Source organism: Neocloeon triangulifer, unplaced genomic scaffold (genome assembly GCF_031216515.1).
Source record: "Neocloeon triangulifer isolate White Clay Creek 2 clone unplaced genomic scaffold, ASM3121651v1 ptg000015l, whole genome shotgun sequence".
Classification (NCBI taxonomy): Eukaryota; Metazoa; Arthropoda; class Insecta; order Ephemeroptera; family Baetidae; genus Neocloeon; species Neocloeon triangulifer.
In genome coordinates this window covers 6,308,856-6,326,128 of record NW_026775557.1, presented here as the reverse complement: position 1 = coordinate 6,326,128, position 17,273 = coordinate 6,308,856, and the positions used below count along the sequence as shown (strand labels likewise).

The window sequence follows — 17,273 nt, the reverse complement described above, 5'->3', positions numbered from 1 at the left end:
TCGACCTTAAAAAAACACACGGCGCTGAGGACTCGAACCTTGGGTTTGACACAAGGAGTAATTTGGCCGGGATATAAAATAAGAGAGGACGAGCTGCTCGGAACGCATCAGGCACTTTAATGTGAGGTTGTAGATTGAATTCAACCCTGGATGCCAATCAAAGTCGCGAAATTCGTGTTTATGCTTTGAGTAGGTTTGAAAAAGGTCAAAACAGAAGCAGGTTTTGAATGAATTAATTTGCGAAATTGGTTACGGTGGAATTTCCATAGGTGTGGACCAGGCAGAGCTCAATGGATGAATTTTTTTAATTGAGCCACCTAGAATTTTTTAATTAAATGGAAGAAATTTTTAAAGTGAATATTTAAAAATTTAAAAGAAATTGAGAAAAGCAGTCAAAATCCTATCATTGAATACACTTTTGTTGCCCAGCTTAATTTAAATTTGGTGCTGAAAATTACAATTAGGCTCGAATAAGACAATTATTTGCCTCTTTTGATCATACAAATTATTTCCTGTTAAAATACATTCACAACTTTCAGATTCAGGGAAGAATTTCCTATAGTTTCCTTTTAGAGAACTTTAGCAAGAACCTGCGAATTCCATTGTCACATTCGGTTTTGTATTGTGTTCATCAACAATGCGAAATTTATGTGCACGTCGCGATTAAATTAAGCAGCAGCGAATTACGCGACCGTCGTCGGCGCGTCTCACCATTGAGCCGCAGTCGAGGAATCCGACAAGACATCTGCAAACATGAACTCAAGAGACGATTTTATTATTGGCGTGCGTGTCGTCGTCCCCTTCATTCTTGAGCATCATCTACTGTAATTTATTTAAAATTTTCATTCCGAGAGCAGACAGGCCGAGACATAATGGCGGTGCATTAACGCACAGCAGCTACCTGGTCGCAGTAATTGCTTTATGATGATATGAAAATTGTAATCTGCGACGGAAAAATTCCAAATTGATATTCAAACGCGCGCTCTTGTTCAATTATGATTCAAAGTGACTGATAATTGCAGCCGCGGCTCATTATGCAAGTGCGCGCGGATCGACGACGAGTTTTGCCTTTTTTAGAGACTTCTCTGCTCTTGTGTAAATTATTAATTTGGTTTCTTTTCATATATCCAATGTCGATATTTATTGCCGTCGACAAAAACGGTCATCAATTTTACCCGCCGATAATTATGAACGCCTTTTCCAGCTCGCACGAAATTTTCTTGTCCGCAATCTTTCACCGTGTCAGCGCATTGGTCGAACGAGCAGGTCTGCTGCTTTGAAACAAAGTGCTCGCAATCGGAGAAGTGTTGTTTTGATTTATTCCGCGCCATTCTATCCACACGACTTCTTGTAAATGATAAATTCACTGCGAGAAAACGGCGCAAATTAAATTGATACTCGAACGCGCACGCTTCTTTCTTTCTTTGGCTGATCGCGTGAAATTTATGGCGTTTCGCCTCCTTTGTGCGAAGCCGTGCTCTTTCGTTTCAATTGAATTGACCGGCACATACGTTAACTCATTGAAATCAAAACCTGTAGTTTGCAATTAGCACTGGCTTTGCGGCTCTCTCGGTGCAATGCGAGATGCACAATCGTGATTTCACGCCAATCGAGCGGAAAATTCTCCCATTTCAGCAATTCGGTCGAGCTTTATTCAGCGGGTATTGATAGTGATAGATGTGTTGATTAAACGGCCGGTCAAATGCTTGGAATTTAAAATTTTTTACTTTAAAGCTACTGCTTTAAAAATTTTATATAATTAATTATTTTAACTAGTATTTTGAAAATTTTATTGTAATATATCTTTTAGTGACAAATTAATAGTTTATTTTGCCTTATTTTTTTATTTATTTAATCTGCAATTTATTGTTTTTTACAATAAATTTTTTTCCATTCCTTTTAGACATTTTATCCCTTAAATATTTTTAAAGATTAAATTCCAAAATGTTATTTAAAAAAAGCATATCAATTGAATATTCATGAAATTTAGAGTTAAAATTCCATTTTAATGTTCCACCATGATGGTGTCAAAAGTTTTTTATTTTAAAAATGTATATATTATATATTTAAAAAAAAAATTAAATTGACAAAAATATCAATCATAATTGATCTGATGAAACAACTATTGAAACAGCAATGAAAAATCTTATTCAAAAAATTGTTTATTGAGAGTGAATAGATGATAAACTAGGGTTAAACGGTCACATACTTGGAGTTTTCAATGTGTTTTTATGTTTTAAAAATTTATTTATTTATTTATTCGCCGCTCAAATACATTGAAATACACATCTTACATCAAGTCAATACACACAAAAGTATTACATGTAATGCGTGTGAAGAATGCTGGTTAGATAAATGAATGGATAAATAATTTTACATTAATTAGAAATAAGTGTATTTAAAAAATTATTTCAATGCAATATCTTTAATTTAATTAATTTAACATTTATTTTAATTTTTTCGTTTTATTATATAATTTATCATTTTAACAATATAGTATTTTTTTCTTTTCAGTCCTTGTAGAGATTTTATAGCATTAGTTGATATATATTTCTTACAATAGATTAAATTTCCAAAATTTATTTTATAATAACACGCATAATGCAGTTCTATTGAAGAGAAAATGTAAATCTAACATATTTATTGCCATATGCGAGCTGCCTTTTAATTTTTGAAGAATATATTAATAAACATTAAAAATAGTAGCATTGCAATCTTCCATTCATTGATTAAAGTTTAGAATTATTTAATGCTAAAAGAAATAAAATATAAAATAAGTGTGACAAAGTAAAAAATCAAATTGAATTGAAGTATTATTATTGCTTAACATTATTGGAAAATTTGATAACAAAATTTTGCTTCCATCAATTTAGAATTTTTGAACTCGTGGACTGCTTAATTTCTATACCTTCCTCATGTAGTCGGCGTGCGACTGCTGACAAAAGTTTTGAACCGGGATAAATTCGCAGCAAAAGCGTGTGTGCATTCCACGCATAATCGTCTCTTTTTACCTTTAAACCCCTTTTATCCGGCGCACGCGGCGGCTGGTTTGCACATATTTCGTTTACAAAGAACCGTTTTTATCCGCAGCCACGCGCATTGCCGAAACAACATATTTCGCGTGCTGCACAAAATAATATATATTATAATATTAAATAAAATTTATAACACATGAAAAGCGGACGCACATCAGTGAAAATACCGCGCGCGAGAGCACTTTATTGTGCCGCCGCCGACTACTTTTGATGGTTTTTTGAAATTTGCGATTGCCGAGTGCCGTTTTATTACGTCTGCTTGTGCGCTCAACTCATTCTCATTTATGACAAAAATGCAATAATGCGCACGGCCTCTTATAGGCGAATATTTGGCCGCTCGGTTTCGTAGCCGAGCGCGAATTCATCACATCGCAAAATGATGCACGCCATGCTCGGATATTTGAAATGAGCCCTCTATGTGTTTACGATGCCTATGGGGCTGCTGGTGCATTTTAGATTAGTAATATGCGAGAGCTGCCTGCTTTCGGCGTGTAATGCCATGTACTTATGTGTACAGCTTGTGTGCACTGATTTCAAATTCCCTCTTCCTCTTGTTGCAGAACACAAACGTTGAAGACAGCGGATTCATCAACGATCTTCCGTTGCTGAAAAGTGAGTACAAAATAATTACTTTTTCTTATTTAATTTATAATTTAATTGAATGTTTTTAAACATTTTAACAGAGCCTTCAATATTAGATTTTGCTACAAAAAATACATGTATAATCAATCATAATTATTATTCCATTTTTATTTCCGCGTTAATTCGCTACAAATTGGAAGTTAATCAAGTCTAATGCACTCTAGGAGTGCGTGAAATTCGATTTCCAGTGCAGCCAGCGGGAGGGAGATTTCACTCTCTCTCCGCATCTCCGTTGTGGAAACGCACTAGGCCAATTTGCTGGCAATCATAAAAAAGTGACGCGATTGAATACATATTTTTCACACATTAAGACATCTGCTGGTTGCAACTCGACACCGCTCGCGGGCATAGTGATATTTTGTTTGCCGATGCCGGGGTGCCTATTATGCGTCGGTCGCGTTTCCTACTCGCTGCGCACGCCCTTATTTCACGCCCTGACGGTTACTTTACACCCCGGAATAACAATGAGATCACACAGAAAAGAATAAAATCACGGGGTTTCGCTGAAAACCGTTGCTCGAATTAAATAATACGCCAATACGAAACTCCAAACCAACCCGGATATTGATTTTGCGCGTATAATCTGACGAGCCCAACCTCAAATATGCCCCAACCGCAGGCAAAAAATGCAAACAATATCGTCGTTTGCGGATTTCGGACAAATTAACGACGCGCGGCGCGAAAAGTCAGTGAGCTAAATAAAGGGCCAGATGCCGTTGGTTGGGCCAACAGTTGGACCAAGATGGCTCCCGGGCGTGTCAACCGAGGCCCCGAGGCGGAGTTAACCCCTTGCAATACCTCCCGCTGCTCGAACAAGCACTCAATTATAAAGTACAGCACGCCAGCCGGAATTCGTCACTCTTTCTCTCTCTGAAATCTTCGCGGGCCAAGGTCTGTCCCGTCCTGGTCGAGCTGCAAATGGGCGTAATCTAATAAAAATTGCATTCGCTTTTTCTGCTCCTCGGGTCGATTGTGCAGGCGGCCGTAAAGCAAGGCAATTTTTCTGCCGATGGCATTAAAAACTCGATGACCCTTTAAGAGAGGAAGCCTTTTCTATTTACCGAGAGCTCTTTTCTATTGTAGCGTGAGATACGAGCCAGGGCGCCCCATCCGTGTGCGGGCCAGACCGGAGATTGACTCCGCACCCTCGCCCACCCCCCTTGATGGATGTGCACTCGCGATATCTCTGCAACCCGCCCGACACACAAGAAATAGACCACACAGCTTATATATATAGGGAATCGCTCGGTGAAAAATCTCATTTTAAAGAAAATACAAAAAATTTACATCCCCGGCGCCTCCATTCAAGTCCGATGTGAATGAAAAAATATATAACGTCCTGGCTCAGTGGAGTGGAGTAATTCGGTGCGGCAAACGAAATGAATCGCGTTACCGTGTTTGTCGCACCTTCGCGATTTGCCCGCAATTTTTTTCTCAAGGGTATCCCGTTGCTGACGACGGGCTGCAGGGGCACCTTGGACTCCGCGCGTCAGACCGCAAACTTCAAACCCGACGCGCGAGTGATGCGACAGCACGCGGGGAATTGAGAGCGCTTTGAAAATATCTCGCCACCGCAAACTTTGGATTTTTCGCTGCGGCATTTTTGCAGTATAATGCGGCGCGCGGTGAGACTCCTTTGATTTAGCGCCGCGCGTGGTTTCTTTTTGTGCAGCGTTTACCTAAACCGATCCTTTTTTGTGTTTGCGAAAAAAAGTTAATTGAAGACACCTCTTTTCTTTCAATTGATCGTAGTACATTTATTTTCAGAAGAGCCAAGAATAAATATAAAATTACATTTAATTCAACTGAAAAAAATTTATTATAAAAATTTTAATGGAATTTCTAATTTATTCACATTATAGATTCATGACTTACTTTATAAATTTATTCATTTTTATGACATTACTATGGGAAATTAATATAATTTTAGTTAATAATAAAATAATATTGACAATTAATGCAAACAAACATCAAAGTAAAAGCACCGTAAAAAACTAATATTAACGAATACTTTACAATACAATATTTATTAATTTCAATTTTATATTTTTCTTCTTACCAAAATTAAAGTTTCGTTTAATACGACTCAGATGGTGGTTAAATCTATAATAGTCGCAGCAAGTCTCTGAAACATCAGTGATGAAAGCAAAGCCTCAATAGTCAATCTGCTCCAGTCGATCAAATCGGAGAACACGGTATCATTGTGCGCGCAGAAATACGTTCGGGCTGTGGCCCGGGATTCAAAGAAGCACGGCACATACTTCTTTAATGATGGTGCTGCTATATTTGAGGAGTCATGCAGCTCTTTTAATTACACTAATAGTTTCTCGGCGAGGGGTCCCATCTGATGGATGATGGAGTGTATCAAGAGCTAGTCGGTCGCGGTCTTACATCTCTCGGGATGCAGGAATAATATAATTACAGAACGCCGCGCGTACCTGATGTATTTTTCATATTTCATCGTGTGACGTCATATAGCAGCTCTTTTTTCCTTCTGAGGCATTGTAATTACGGAGGGCAGCCAGTGTGTACACACACACGCACAATTATATAAATATTCATGAGCGCACTATCGATGCAGGAGCCATAAATAATGACCGATAATGATGATCAACACCGTGCCACTCTAATTTCATGTCATTTTCGCCGCCGCCAGAGACGCGTAATTAAATTCGTCGTCGGTATATTCGCAGACAAAATGGCAGAGAGTAATTTCGTAATTAGACCCGTCGCGGTAATTACACCGTCCTCGGTCGATATAATCAATTTTGAATGTGATTAAAATAATGCAGTTGTGCTGCACTTTGTGCAATTTTGAAAGAGGAATTCCAGACGAAGAACGTTTCGCGCGCGGACGTGTGCTGAATTTATATGCCGAACCAGATTGTATATTTTAATTCAAACAACCGACAAGATCGGGTTTATTTTCCGCCAAATTGGTCTTGGCCGACCGAGTTCTTGATTTTGACGCTGGGAAAGAGGTCTCTCGATTATTAAGCCGGTGAAAAAAATTGATTATTACAGTAATAAATAATAACCTCGCCCTGGCCGGTCGCCGTGAATGGTGATTATCGGCCCCGGAATATCTACTGCAGCTCCCTGTAGAAAAACAGTAGCCGAGATTGTAAAAAATTACATTTCGGCTACCAACTATAGATCATCTCTCTCGGATCGGGAGCAGCTCCTCGCGCATATTTGCCCTCCCCTCTCGCTTGCGCTACCACTTTGAGCACAAATTCCATCGTCTTATTGCATGAGATGGACCGCGGCAAAGAGCTCCTCTTCTAATTGCATGCCATCAGACTCTTCGGAAGATTCAAATTCCCGGTGTCGCGTCTCCTCGCCGTTCTAGACGCGAGCATTTTATCTATAATTGTAGCGAGGCCCGCGTCTATATAAATTTTACCAAAGGGAGAGAGATTTGTTGCAGAAGCGGAGGTTGTACGATCGTAATTGCGCACGGCTCGCGTTCAAAATCACCCAGAGGAAGTTGCTTTTGCGAGAGTTGTAAAAATTGATGGCCTTTTTCCGTCGATTAGCAAATAATTTCCTTAGCATGACTTGGAATTGCGCGTTATTATTTATTTTGCTCATCGTAAAAATTTGTAAACTCATATTTTAATAGGAGAGATGATTTTTAAAGAAAAATTTATTTTACCTATAAAATTATATAATTTTTATCTTAAAAGCCAATTTTTATTAGTCATTCCGGGTTTAGTTTAATATTTTTATTTAATAAAAAAATAGACTTTATTTTTGCCCTGTTTTTGCCATGACTTTCTTTGACTTAAAAAAAGAATGCGATTTATGAATATTTCTTCTGTAAAATTTTCGTTGGTATAAAATTTTCGTCCCATTTAGGGCAGAAGCTATGCAACCGAACCGTTATAGAATGTGGCATTAAATCCGTCCAACGTTTTGATTATGCAAAAAAAACTAAAACGTCGCTCTTTTTCAACGCAAGAAGCTTGATCAAATCTCGACTGAAATGTTTATGTCTTTGACTGCTGAAGTGAGATAGCATGTCGGAATTCGGTGTGCTGTGCCTTTGGTCGCCGCGTCGTTCGCCCTGCAGCCACACAGGCCACATTATTTTCACGTGTGTCTATAATTACAAAGCTCACATATTTACACCGGCGCGGCAACAAAGAGCATCTCTTTTTCTCCTCTTTCACGGGAGCCACCGAAATTATTATCAACTCTTTTTCCTCTAAAGATAAAGTATCGACAGACGCGGGCATTTAAAACATTTTTGGCCGAGGGCGCTTCGGATCGAATGGACCGGTCGCTCGTGCGGCGCGCCTGCCTCGGGAGGTCACGAGGTGGAATTAAGTAGCAATATAAATAAATTAAAACGACGATTTCGGCAGGAGAAAGAAGAAAATTTGTGTTATTCCCGCCCAGGGCAGAGACACAATTGGCCAAATTCCACCAAATTGCTCGCGGTTTTCTTTTATATTAAATTTGCGCCCGTTATTTGAAAAATGGTACACACGCATCATGCAACAGCGAGAGTAGAGAGAGGCGTCAACCTGAAACGATCACGCGCGCGGCGTTTCACGAAATCGGGAAATTCGGGCATTTCATATTTTATAATCCGTCATTAATAATCGCCATTGCTTATATATTCAGGTCATTAATAATAACTGTATTGTGTTTTATTTTCGGTCCACCAGAGAGAGAAAGATGCGCGCTGCATATTTGAGCCATGGGCAATCTCTGTGATGCTCTTCTCAGTCAGATACAATCTCTCGGTGTGATGCTGCTAAAATTAATGATCTCTTTGTTTTGCTCAGATGATGATATATGAAGATATTAGCCGAGCTCGATTAAGCACAAAATCTCTGCAGCTCGTTAAATCCGAGTCTTTTCAACACTTTTTCTGAGCAGAGCGGACTTCTATTTTTTTTTACTCCCATTCTCACGCGAGATTCTATTAAAATAAAATAGGTATAATCTTCCTAAATGCGCATTATGCTCGAAATGAGCCTGCAGAGAGAGTCGCCACCGGATGGAAAACGAGAATTGGTTTCGAGCGTAAAATCTGCTGAAGTGTAATCTATCGGGCACATCTCTGTATATTTATAGGAGTGCAGCGCGCCTTAAACCAATGTACACAGAGAGAATAAAACGCTGCGCGCCTTTGACACATGTAAAAATGGTAATTATAATTGGGTATACGCAATGGGAAATTTAATCGAATGACGAGTGGTTCTTTTGACGCGCGCGGCATGCACGTCTGTAACAAAGCAGTGTCGATCGAAAGGTTCTGCTTCTGATGAGAGATTTATTATTGACTTCAAGCTAGTAGCATTTTTAGATTTAAAAATTTTTAATTTAAATATTTTACATTCACTTTTTGATCTTTTTATATATTACTTATTATATTTTTATTTAAAGCTTAACGGATTCAACTATAACATTTTAGTTTTAGTAGGTATATTAATTGATTTATATATTATTCTTTAGAATTAAAAAAAATTAATTTAAATAAAATACTCCCTCAAGCTAAGGGAAACATAGTGGTTATAAGATCAATGTGCACCTGTCACAGGCTTTTTTGATAAAGTAAAGTGTAAACATCAGTATGTATTATTCAGACATGATTAGTTATTATTTGATTAATTTACTAACAAAAATCCATACTTAAATGTAAAATTCGTCATAGAAAAAATTCAGGTCAACATAAATATAGGTGACGTATTTATTCATATTAAAAATAGTAAATTTTTACTGCCTCCGAAAATAGCCAGAGATGCCATGACCGCACGCAGGCATAGGCTGTGATAAAAAAAGTTGCCCACTCTGCGCTACTCGTAACATTTTAATAACTAACGGTGCTGCCGTGTATATTGCATAGATGGATCTTTTGAAGTTGACCAGCGCCGTGCGTCTGGCTGGTTGGCGAAAAGAGGAGCAGCCAGGAATTCTCAATCTCGAGCGAAAGATCCATGTACCGAAATGCTCTCGACGCAACCGCCACTTTTTATATATATCTAAAAAGAAAAAATAAAACAGCAAAGAAAACATCTTTCTGCTGCTTGTTGTACCGAGGGAAATATTACTGCTCGATACAAAAGCTATTTATCCTCCTTTAGAGATGATCACATTGCAACGCAGCCCCATGTTAGCTGGGGCGGCTATTATATCTCTAAAATAATATGTATTTCATGCTCCACGTCCTCGCTCTGTCCATCATCCGGGCCCGCCTTGTGCACAAGAGGGACGGGAAATTCTTTCGCTTGAAAATATTTCGCTTATTGATCTTGGATAAATATAGATTGGACGCAAGAGAGCAGGAAAATAGCTTCTTCGGCCTCTTCAAATATTATTTTATTAGCTGTCGGGATGTTGTTTAAAATCCATTGGTCAGATTTAGAGATTCTTTTGAATACAATGCAAACAATTTTTTGGGTTTATTTCAAAGTTGTCAAAAAAATTTGATGCTATTTATTTAATTCATTCCTTTTTTGAGAACAAAGATATGCATAATACTTTTCAATTTAAAATTATTTCAATCTATATAAAGTATAATTAAAGAACTAAATTTATTGCATTATATATTAGCATGAAATTTTAATAGAATTGAATTTTTACCAATATTTTATTAACGACTCTGCTCTGCTGTCAGACTCTTAAATTAAAACAATGCTTTCTTTCGTTCTTTGATGTTGGTAAACAATACAACTTATACAAACAAGCAAGCCACTTTTTAAGTGATGTTTCGTGAAAGAGCTGAACTAGCATTCTAATATGCAAAATTAGCGTGCAGAGATTTCTCTCGTGAGTCAGCAGCCGATAAGAATAACCGCAGCAGCCGCTCTCTGTGCGCGCATATAATGAGACACAAAAAATGCACTCTCTGGAAACCAAATTGTTTAATATTCATCGCACGCACCGTGTCCGCGCGGACACACCATATACGCATGTATAGAAATTTCCACCAGTCAATTGGCCGGACGGTGATCGAGATATGGCGAGGTATAATTTCGAGAAAAAAGAGGCCAACGGAAGGAAACGTCTTAAAAAGCCGCGCCCATCGCAGCTTCTTGATACTTTTTTTTTTTTAATTTCAAACTCGCTCGCGTTTAATTAAAACGTTTTGCGGAGGAAACGTACAGAGCTAGTCGTAAACAAAAGCGCAGACGGAAAAGGAGAGCGAGGAATGCCGTTTTGTTATTTATTGTATTAAAAAGACCGAGGCATTTTAATTAAATGCCGCCGCGCGTCGCGGGGGTAGAGCTGCTGCCGCGCCGAAAGTTGATGAAAGAACGCGCGCAGGGGGTTTTTCAAATCAAACGCGCGCAGAGAGAGAGAGAGAGAAAAAATAATAATAATAATATGATAAAGCGAGCGGCTAGGAATTCAATTTTAATTTTGGAGAGACGTGAAGGATCACCATCAAAAAGAGAAAACAAACAACCGCGAGAGATCATCATCCGATTTGGCGGATGAAATTGTAATTTACTCCATGCTGATTCGTTATTAATGGTGTGCGTTCGTGTAACTGCATGGGAGCTGTCGTTAAGTTTGTTTTAATGCTGCACCGCCCAAGTGAGAGGTGATTTGTAATGAGGTCCGTCCGTCTCTGATTATATTCAGCTGCGGTGGTTGCAGGTCCGTAAATCCGCGGCGAAATTATTCTTGCAGGAAGCAATCAGGCCAAGAGTGATGGGGAAATTATTGAGATTTCTATTTTTTAAAGAGGCGATTAATTCTTTCTCAAAGAGGAAAAGATTGGTTAAACAAAATCAATTTAAATAAATCTAATCTTGAAGGCTCTTCATTGTGGTAAAAAAAAATATGTACATTAATTAGTCAAATTAGGATAAATATTTAGTTATTTAACTTCACAACACTTAATTTCGGACACGACGAGTGTTAATTGACAAAGGATTTTTTGCTTCAGGCATGAAACCTCGCGAGGTCACAAAGGATATGGTCCTGAGCGGTGTTTCCGCCCCAACAGACGTCTTCTGCAGCGTACCTGGCAGGTTGTCCCTGTTGAGCTCCACATCCAAGTATAAGGTGACGGTGGGTGAAGTGCAGCGCAGGCTGTCGCCACCTGAGTGCCTCAACGCGTCTCTCCTCGGTGGTGTCCTCAGAAGGTAAGAAAACGCAGACTTTTTTCAAGTTGATCTATTAATTAAATTAAATATTTAAAAAAATAAATAAATTATAAAAATATAAATTTGCATAAAACTTGTAATTTAATTTTGTTAATTGAATTTTGTCCATTTGTATCCATGCAAGATTGACATTCATGTTGTGTGGCACAAACTCAATTATTTTGTCACTCCATTTCTACTGAATGAGCGAATAGTGCATTTCCTTCTTGATTTCTCACGCCGTCTGTCTCGCTCTGTCCGTCAGCGAGACGCTTATTAGACATGCCTCCCAAATCGATTTCCGAGCTGCTTCGAGAATAAATTCCAGATGCAGCATCTTGAGCATTCGAGTTATTTGCGAACGGCGAAATTAATGTCAAAGGTTGATAAACTTATCCCGACGTCGCCGATAAATCATTGTAGCGTCTCGTCCGTCTCCATATTTGGCTGCGCAAATTAAATACGCGGACGACGCAGACTTTTGAAATGAAAAAAAAAAAACTCAGTTGCTTTTTTCTTTATTGACTCGTCACTGCTCGTGAATAAACGAAAATAAACAAGCCATCATCATTTTTCACTTTGCCCACGTCCATTTTAATTTGTCATGTGATTAGCCTTTACGAGAAAATTGTTGATTAATTTTTTTTTTTTTCAATAATTCTTGCGCCTAATAAAAATTTAAATTTATTTTAATTTGATCTAAACTTGAAATTTCAGAAATGACCTTTCCCCTTTTAACTGTACATTATTTCAATAGTTGAGTAAATTTCACCAACCGACTTGGCTCTTCCTTATCACGAAGAGCCATTTAATATAAAATATAACTTATAAATGCTGAAAGTTGCAGTCGGAGAGAGAAATAAAGCAAAGATAGATCATCGCGCGCGCGAGAGAGCCGTAAATAAATTTTATTATTTCGATACTAATCGCCAATAAGAAGAAGCCGTTTAGCTGCGGGAAAACGAGACGCTCTACTCTGCATATGCATAATAAAACGCAGCATTTTTCGCGGCCGCCGCGCGCGCTCCGAGCCAGAGGCTGTTTATTTGATCAAGTGCCGGAGCGTTTTCAATGCGCTCATAATTCAATCCGCGACTGCAAGGATGAAATTTCAATGAGCCGCGTAATGAGGAAATAATCTGATCTGCATTATTTTGTTCTGGAATTCCTCCGCAAGCTCAGTTCTACATTCGATTATTTTTGTAGCATTATGTGATAATTAGCTCATCTCACACTTAAGCGAATTTCTCGCCGACGAGATGCAGTTTCTCGATACAACAAATGCATTAAAAGTCCGTTCAATCAAGAACGCAGAATTTATCGAACCTGCCGCATTATAAATCACCACTCTTATTAATTGAGCGAGCAATCGCGATGAAATATTAAGTACACGAGAGTGTGTTTTCTCTCCATTAATTACCAGCGAGGCGAGCAGAGATTGAAAATTATTTTTCGCCGCTTTTTGTTTTGTCCCTCTTTATATTCGTTCTCTCTTCAAAGCGGCTTTGCTCGTCATCATCACCGATTTAATTTTATGTGCCGGTGAACATAATTTGCCCGCTCTCCTCTCTGCATTGTCTGTCTGCGCACCGCTGTCTGTGTATTATATATTTTTCTTTCTTTCCCGCATGAAAATCGCTGCGTTTTTGTTGTTGCAACCAATAAGAGCGAGGAATGTAATTAAAATGGAGGGACGCCCATAATTAGGCGCATAAAGAAAGGAAAATATTATTAGCCTCTCCCCATGGTGTCGTCTCCCAATCAATTTTTTTCTCTCTCAGAGCCCTTACAAATAATCCCGTAACTCTTTGGCCGCGCACTTTTGCATTGTCCTAACACCGGGCTCTCCCAAAATAATAATGCGGAGAATAGCGGTTTGGAAAAAAATACTGCCGAGCAAAATTAATTGCGAGTTTTAAGGATATAGTGTTGTTCTTAATTAATTCTGCACGATCTTGAATATAATTCCAGCTAAATTGGAAAAAAAATCATGCATTTTAATATTATTTAACACCAAGATTTTTGTTATTGGTGAATGATTTAAATATATCTGAAAAATCTTATAAATAATACTAAAAAATATATAAATTCCAAATAGCGGATGGACAAATTATTTTTCTTTTTTCTTTTAACGTACCTGTTGACCTCTCGCATGTTTGTTTATTCACATCAGTACCGGGCCCAAAATGTTGACAAAGAAAATTGGAGGTGTGGTCGCTCAGGCACGGCAAGTGGGCTCAGCAGACTTAAATTGATAGTGCTGGCGGACAATGTCTTCATATTATTTAATAATGCTCGGCGAAGAAAAGCATGTCGAGAGTGTACAACCTGAGCGCTAAAATCGCGTATATACATACACGAGCACGCGGATGTTGGTTGAGATTCCGAGAGAGTCTGTGTTGAGAAAACAATCAAGGAGCGTTTGTGTTTTTGCTCAAGGAAAAGTGAACAGTACCGGCTGCGAAAACCATTTTTAACCGCACCGCCATTAGCGTTTTTTTGTAACTGTCTGGGCATAAAAATAACCGGTGCAGATAGATGGATTTGTACGTAATTTCATTTCAAGCTAACCCTCGGTGGCGCAAGGGTCAAACAATCACACACAGACACTCGCAGTACAAACATAAAACAATCGATGCAAATTACACACTCTTTGCAGCTGCGGCTTTTGCCTTTTCCTGCTGTGTGGATTATATTGAGAGTGCACTCTGTAATAAGCATTAATAAAAATATGGGCAAAATGCTGCCGAGGATAAATGTAACTCCATTTATCCCTCCGTTGCATGTATAGATTGGAATAAACAATAATTTCAGCGCTCTGTGGTTTTTCCTGCTGCGCGCACTTTGCACGTTTTGGTTTTAGGCAAGTCGCCTTTCACTCGGTGTGAAATTTTCTCCAATATCAAATTCTTCCCCCGCACTCGATATATATTTCATATTAAATATTTTCACTCGTTTCCAGAGAAAAGCGATCGCACGTCTCAGTTTAATTTTCGCGTATTATTATACACGCGGCGCTCTCCCCTGCCGTGAATATTTCGTTCGCAGAGAGCAAATAAGTTGGAAACGCGTCGGAAATCACGTTCTTGCTCGGTCTTCATTAAGTTTCGCTTGCTTGATAACAAGACGACGCCGAAGAACACAAGAGCAAATAATGGGCACATAAACCAACAAAGCGCTGTGCACAGTGCCGACCCCGATTAATCAGGCACGTACCTCATTTGCAAGCGGAGCAAAGACGAGAGCAAACTGCGGCCAATCGGAGCAAATGACGGAATATCAAACTGAATTTCTTTCAGATTTAGTATTATACGATCGTAATATCATTCACGACTTAAATATGAAAATTTCCAACAATTTTTATTTTTATCTTAAATCATAATTTAATAATCACATTATTTGCACACTAACGGGAGAAGCTACTCGCAAGGAATTTTCTTTCAAATAATCAAGTATATTTCAAACTTTCTGTTACATTTATTATATTTTCTCATATGTTTAATTCATAAAATACTTTTAAATGTGTTAAGACAATAAAAAAAATTAAATTTAACACATAAAATTATTTAAATAAAAGCTTGTAATAAAATTAAAAAAAATCTAAATTAATAATAATATAGAATATGTTTGTTATAATTTATAACGTTTATTTTAAAATAAAATATGTTTATATAAATGGTATAATAATATTGTGTTAATATATTTCCAGGGCCAAATCCAAAAACGGTGGCAGATTGCTGCGCGAGAAGCTGGAAAAGATTGGGCTGAACCTGCCTGCTGGCCGCAGAAAGGCTGCCAACGTCACCCTGCTCACGTCGCTAGTTGAAGGTAAGGAAAAGGGTTGATTAATATTTTTTTGGACGAGTAAATGAGCCAGAATAGAGAGTTATTAAAAATAGAAGGTTTGGGGGGTTTATTATCGCGACGAGGCTGCGTGAATATTAAACACAAAAGAAAAGGCCTCTCGTCTCTTTCTCTGCGCTCTGTGTAATAATCGCGCGCGCATCCTTTAAAAAGTCGAACAATGCGCCGCAATCTTCTTATTCTGGCGCGGAAGAATTAGAACCTAATGAGGCAAGACCGCTCATTATTGTCTCCGGTCATTGTCGCGGCGGCGGCGTCTCTTTGTTTAATATTAGCACCACATTATTCTCGCAGGTGTAGCCCCTTTTTAGAAATTTTTGCGCCTGTAAGTATGCAAATGTGCCGACTTGAATCACGCCGATATCAGCTTAATTGGTCTGTTCCACCGCAAACGACAAATCTTGTATGTATTAATTGTAAAGAAAATATACCATGGAGTGTGTTTGAAGCAAAATGAACTATTTAAAAACATATCAAATTTTAATTTCTTTTAATAATTCGTGCAAGAAATAATACAAACTGCAAAATTTGAAAAAGGAACAAACTCGTGCATTTTTCTCAAAATTTTTTGAGAAAAATTTTTACAAAGGTCTGATTTAAATAATTGAAATTCAGTTTCAATTCATTTCTTTAATGCTCTAATTAAAAATTCATTTTCAAGCACGTATTCAACAGGCCCCTGTTGATGATGACGTGTGACGAGTGTACCCTCATTGGAGAGAAATGAGAGTAATTTGTCGTGCTTGTAATGCAGAGGGGGTGCGATCACAAGAGGGAATTCGAACGCGCCACTTTGCATCTGCCGCTCGCTTGAGTGGAAATAAACACACATAATAAATATGGCAATGGCAATCGCAGCTGTCATCGCGAAACTATTTGCATCACAAAAGCCAAAAGCAGTGCTAGAAAATTATTAGGTAGATCAAAAAGAATGTACATCAAACTCCGCCCCTTTGAGCAGATTATTATTTTTTTTTTATCAGTTTAGCGTAAAAATGGAGAAAATTGTTTCGCTTTAATCCGAGGGCAATTATTTTGATTGAATTACGGCCGCGGAAAAGTTGGATTACTTTCGCGAGTTAATCACGACCGGGTTATGGCTTATAGCACACATATGCACGCCTGTAAATTACCCAACACACAGATCGTTTACGCAGATTAAACGATTTAATGCACACAGCTCGGCGAGAGAATTTCTTTCTCACAAAAATCACAAAATGATGCACTCGCCGGAGTTTTATGTACCTTCAGATTTATATTCCTTCTCTCTATAGACGAGTATAATTTCAGGACTCTCTCTCGTATTACGTTTTTATATGGTCATCAGACCCTAATATTTTTTTGCCTCGAACCTTTTTTCCTCTCGAAGGGTTATTCAGATATATTGGAGAGGAATTCTCGCAGTTTTCGCACCAACTTGACACCCTTTTGAGCGGAGATTAAAAAGAAATTTTATCCACCAGGCCGTTATTTGTTTTCGGAAATACCAATTGAAGAGTGACTGCGCACAATTTTTTTTTGTGCCCGTCGTCGACACTCAAGTGGGCCTTCGCGTTAACGTCTCAGGATGGACCACTGCGCTGATATCATTTTCCGAGTAACAGATAATTGTCCTCGACGCACA

At 38.3% G+C, this 17,273-nt stretch overlaps 1 protein-coding gene across 1 annotated transcript in view; it reads left to right on the top strand.

Annotated features, from left to right (window-relative positions):
• Window positions 1-17,273, top strand: part of LOC132202408 (transcription factor AP-2-epsilon) — a 156,685-nt gene that overhangs the window by 132,252 nt on the left and 7,160 nt on the right. Inside the window, exons 5-7 of the mRNA XM_059629305.1 lie at window positions 3,596-3,647; window positions 11,572-11,785; window positions 15,495-15,613. Coding sequence (XP_059485288.1) covers window positions 3,596-3,647; window positions 11,572-11,785; window positions 15,495-15,613 — 385 coding nt within the window. The remainder of the gene's footprint in view (window positions 1-3,595; window positions 3,648-11,571; window positions 11,786-15,494; window positions 15,614-17,273) is intronic.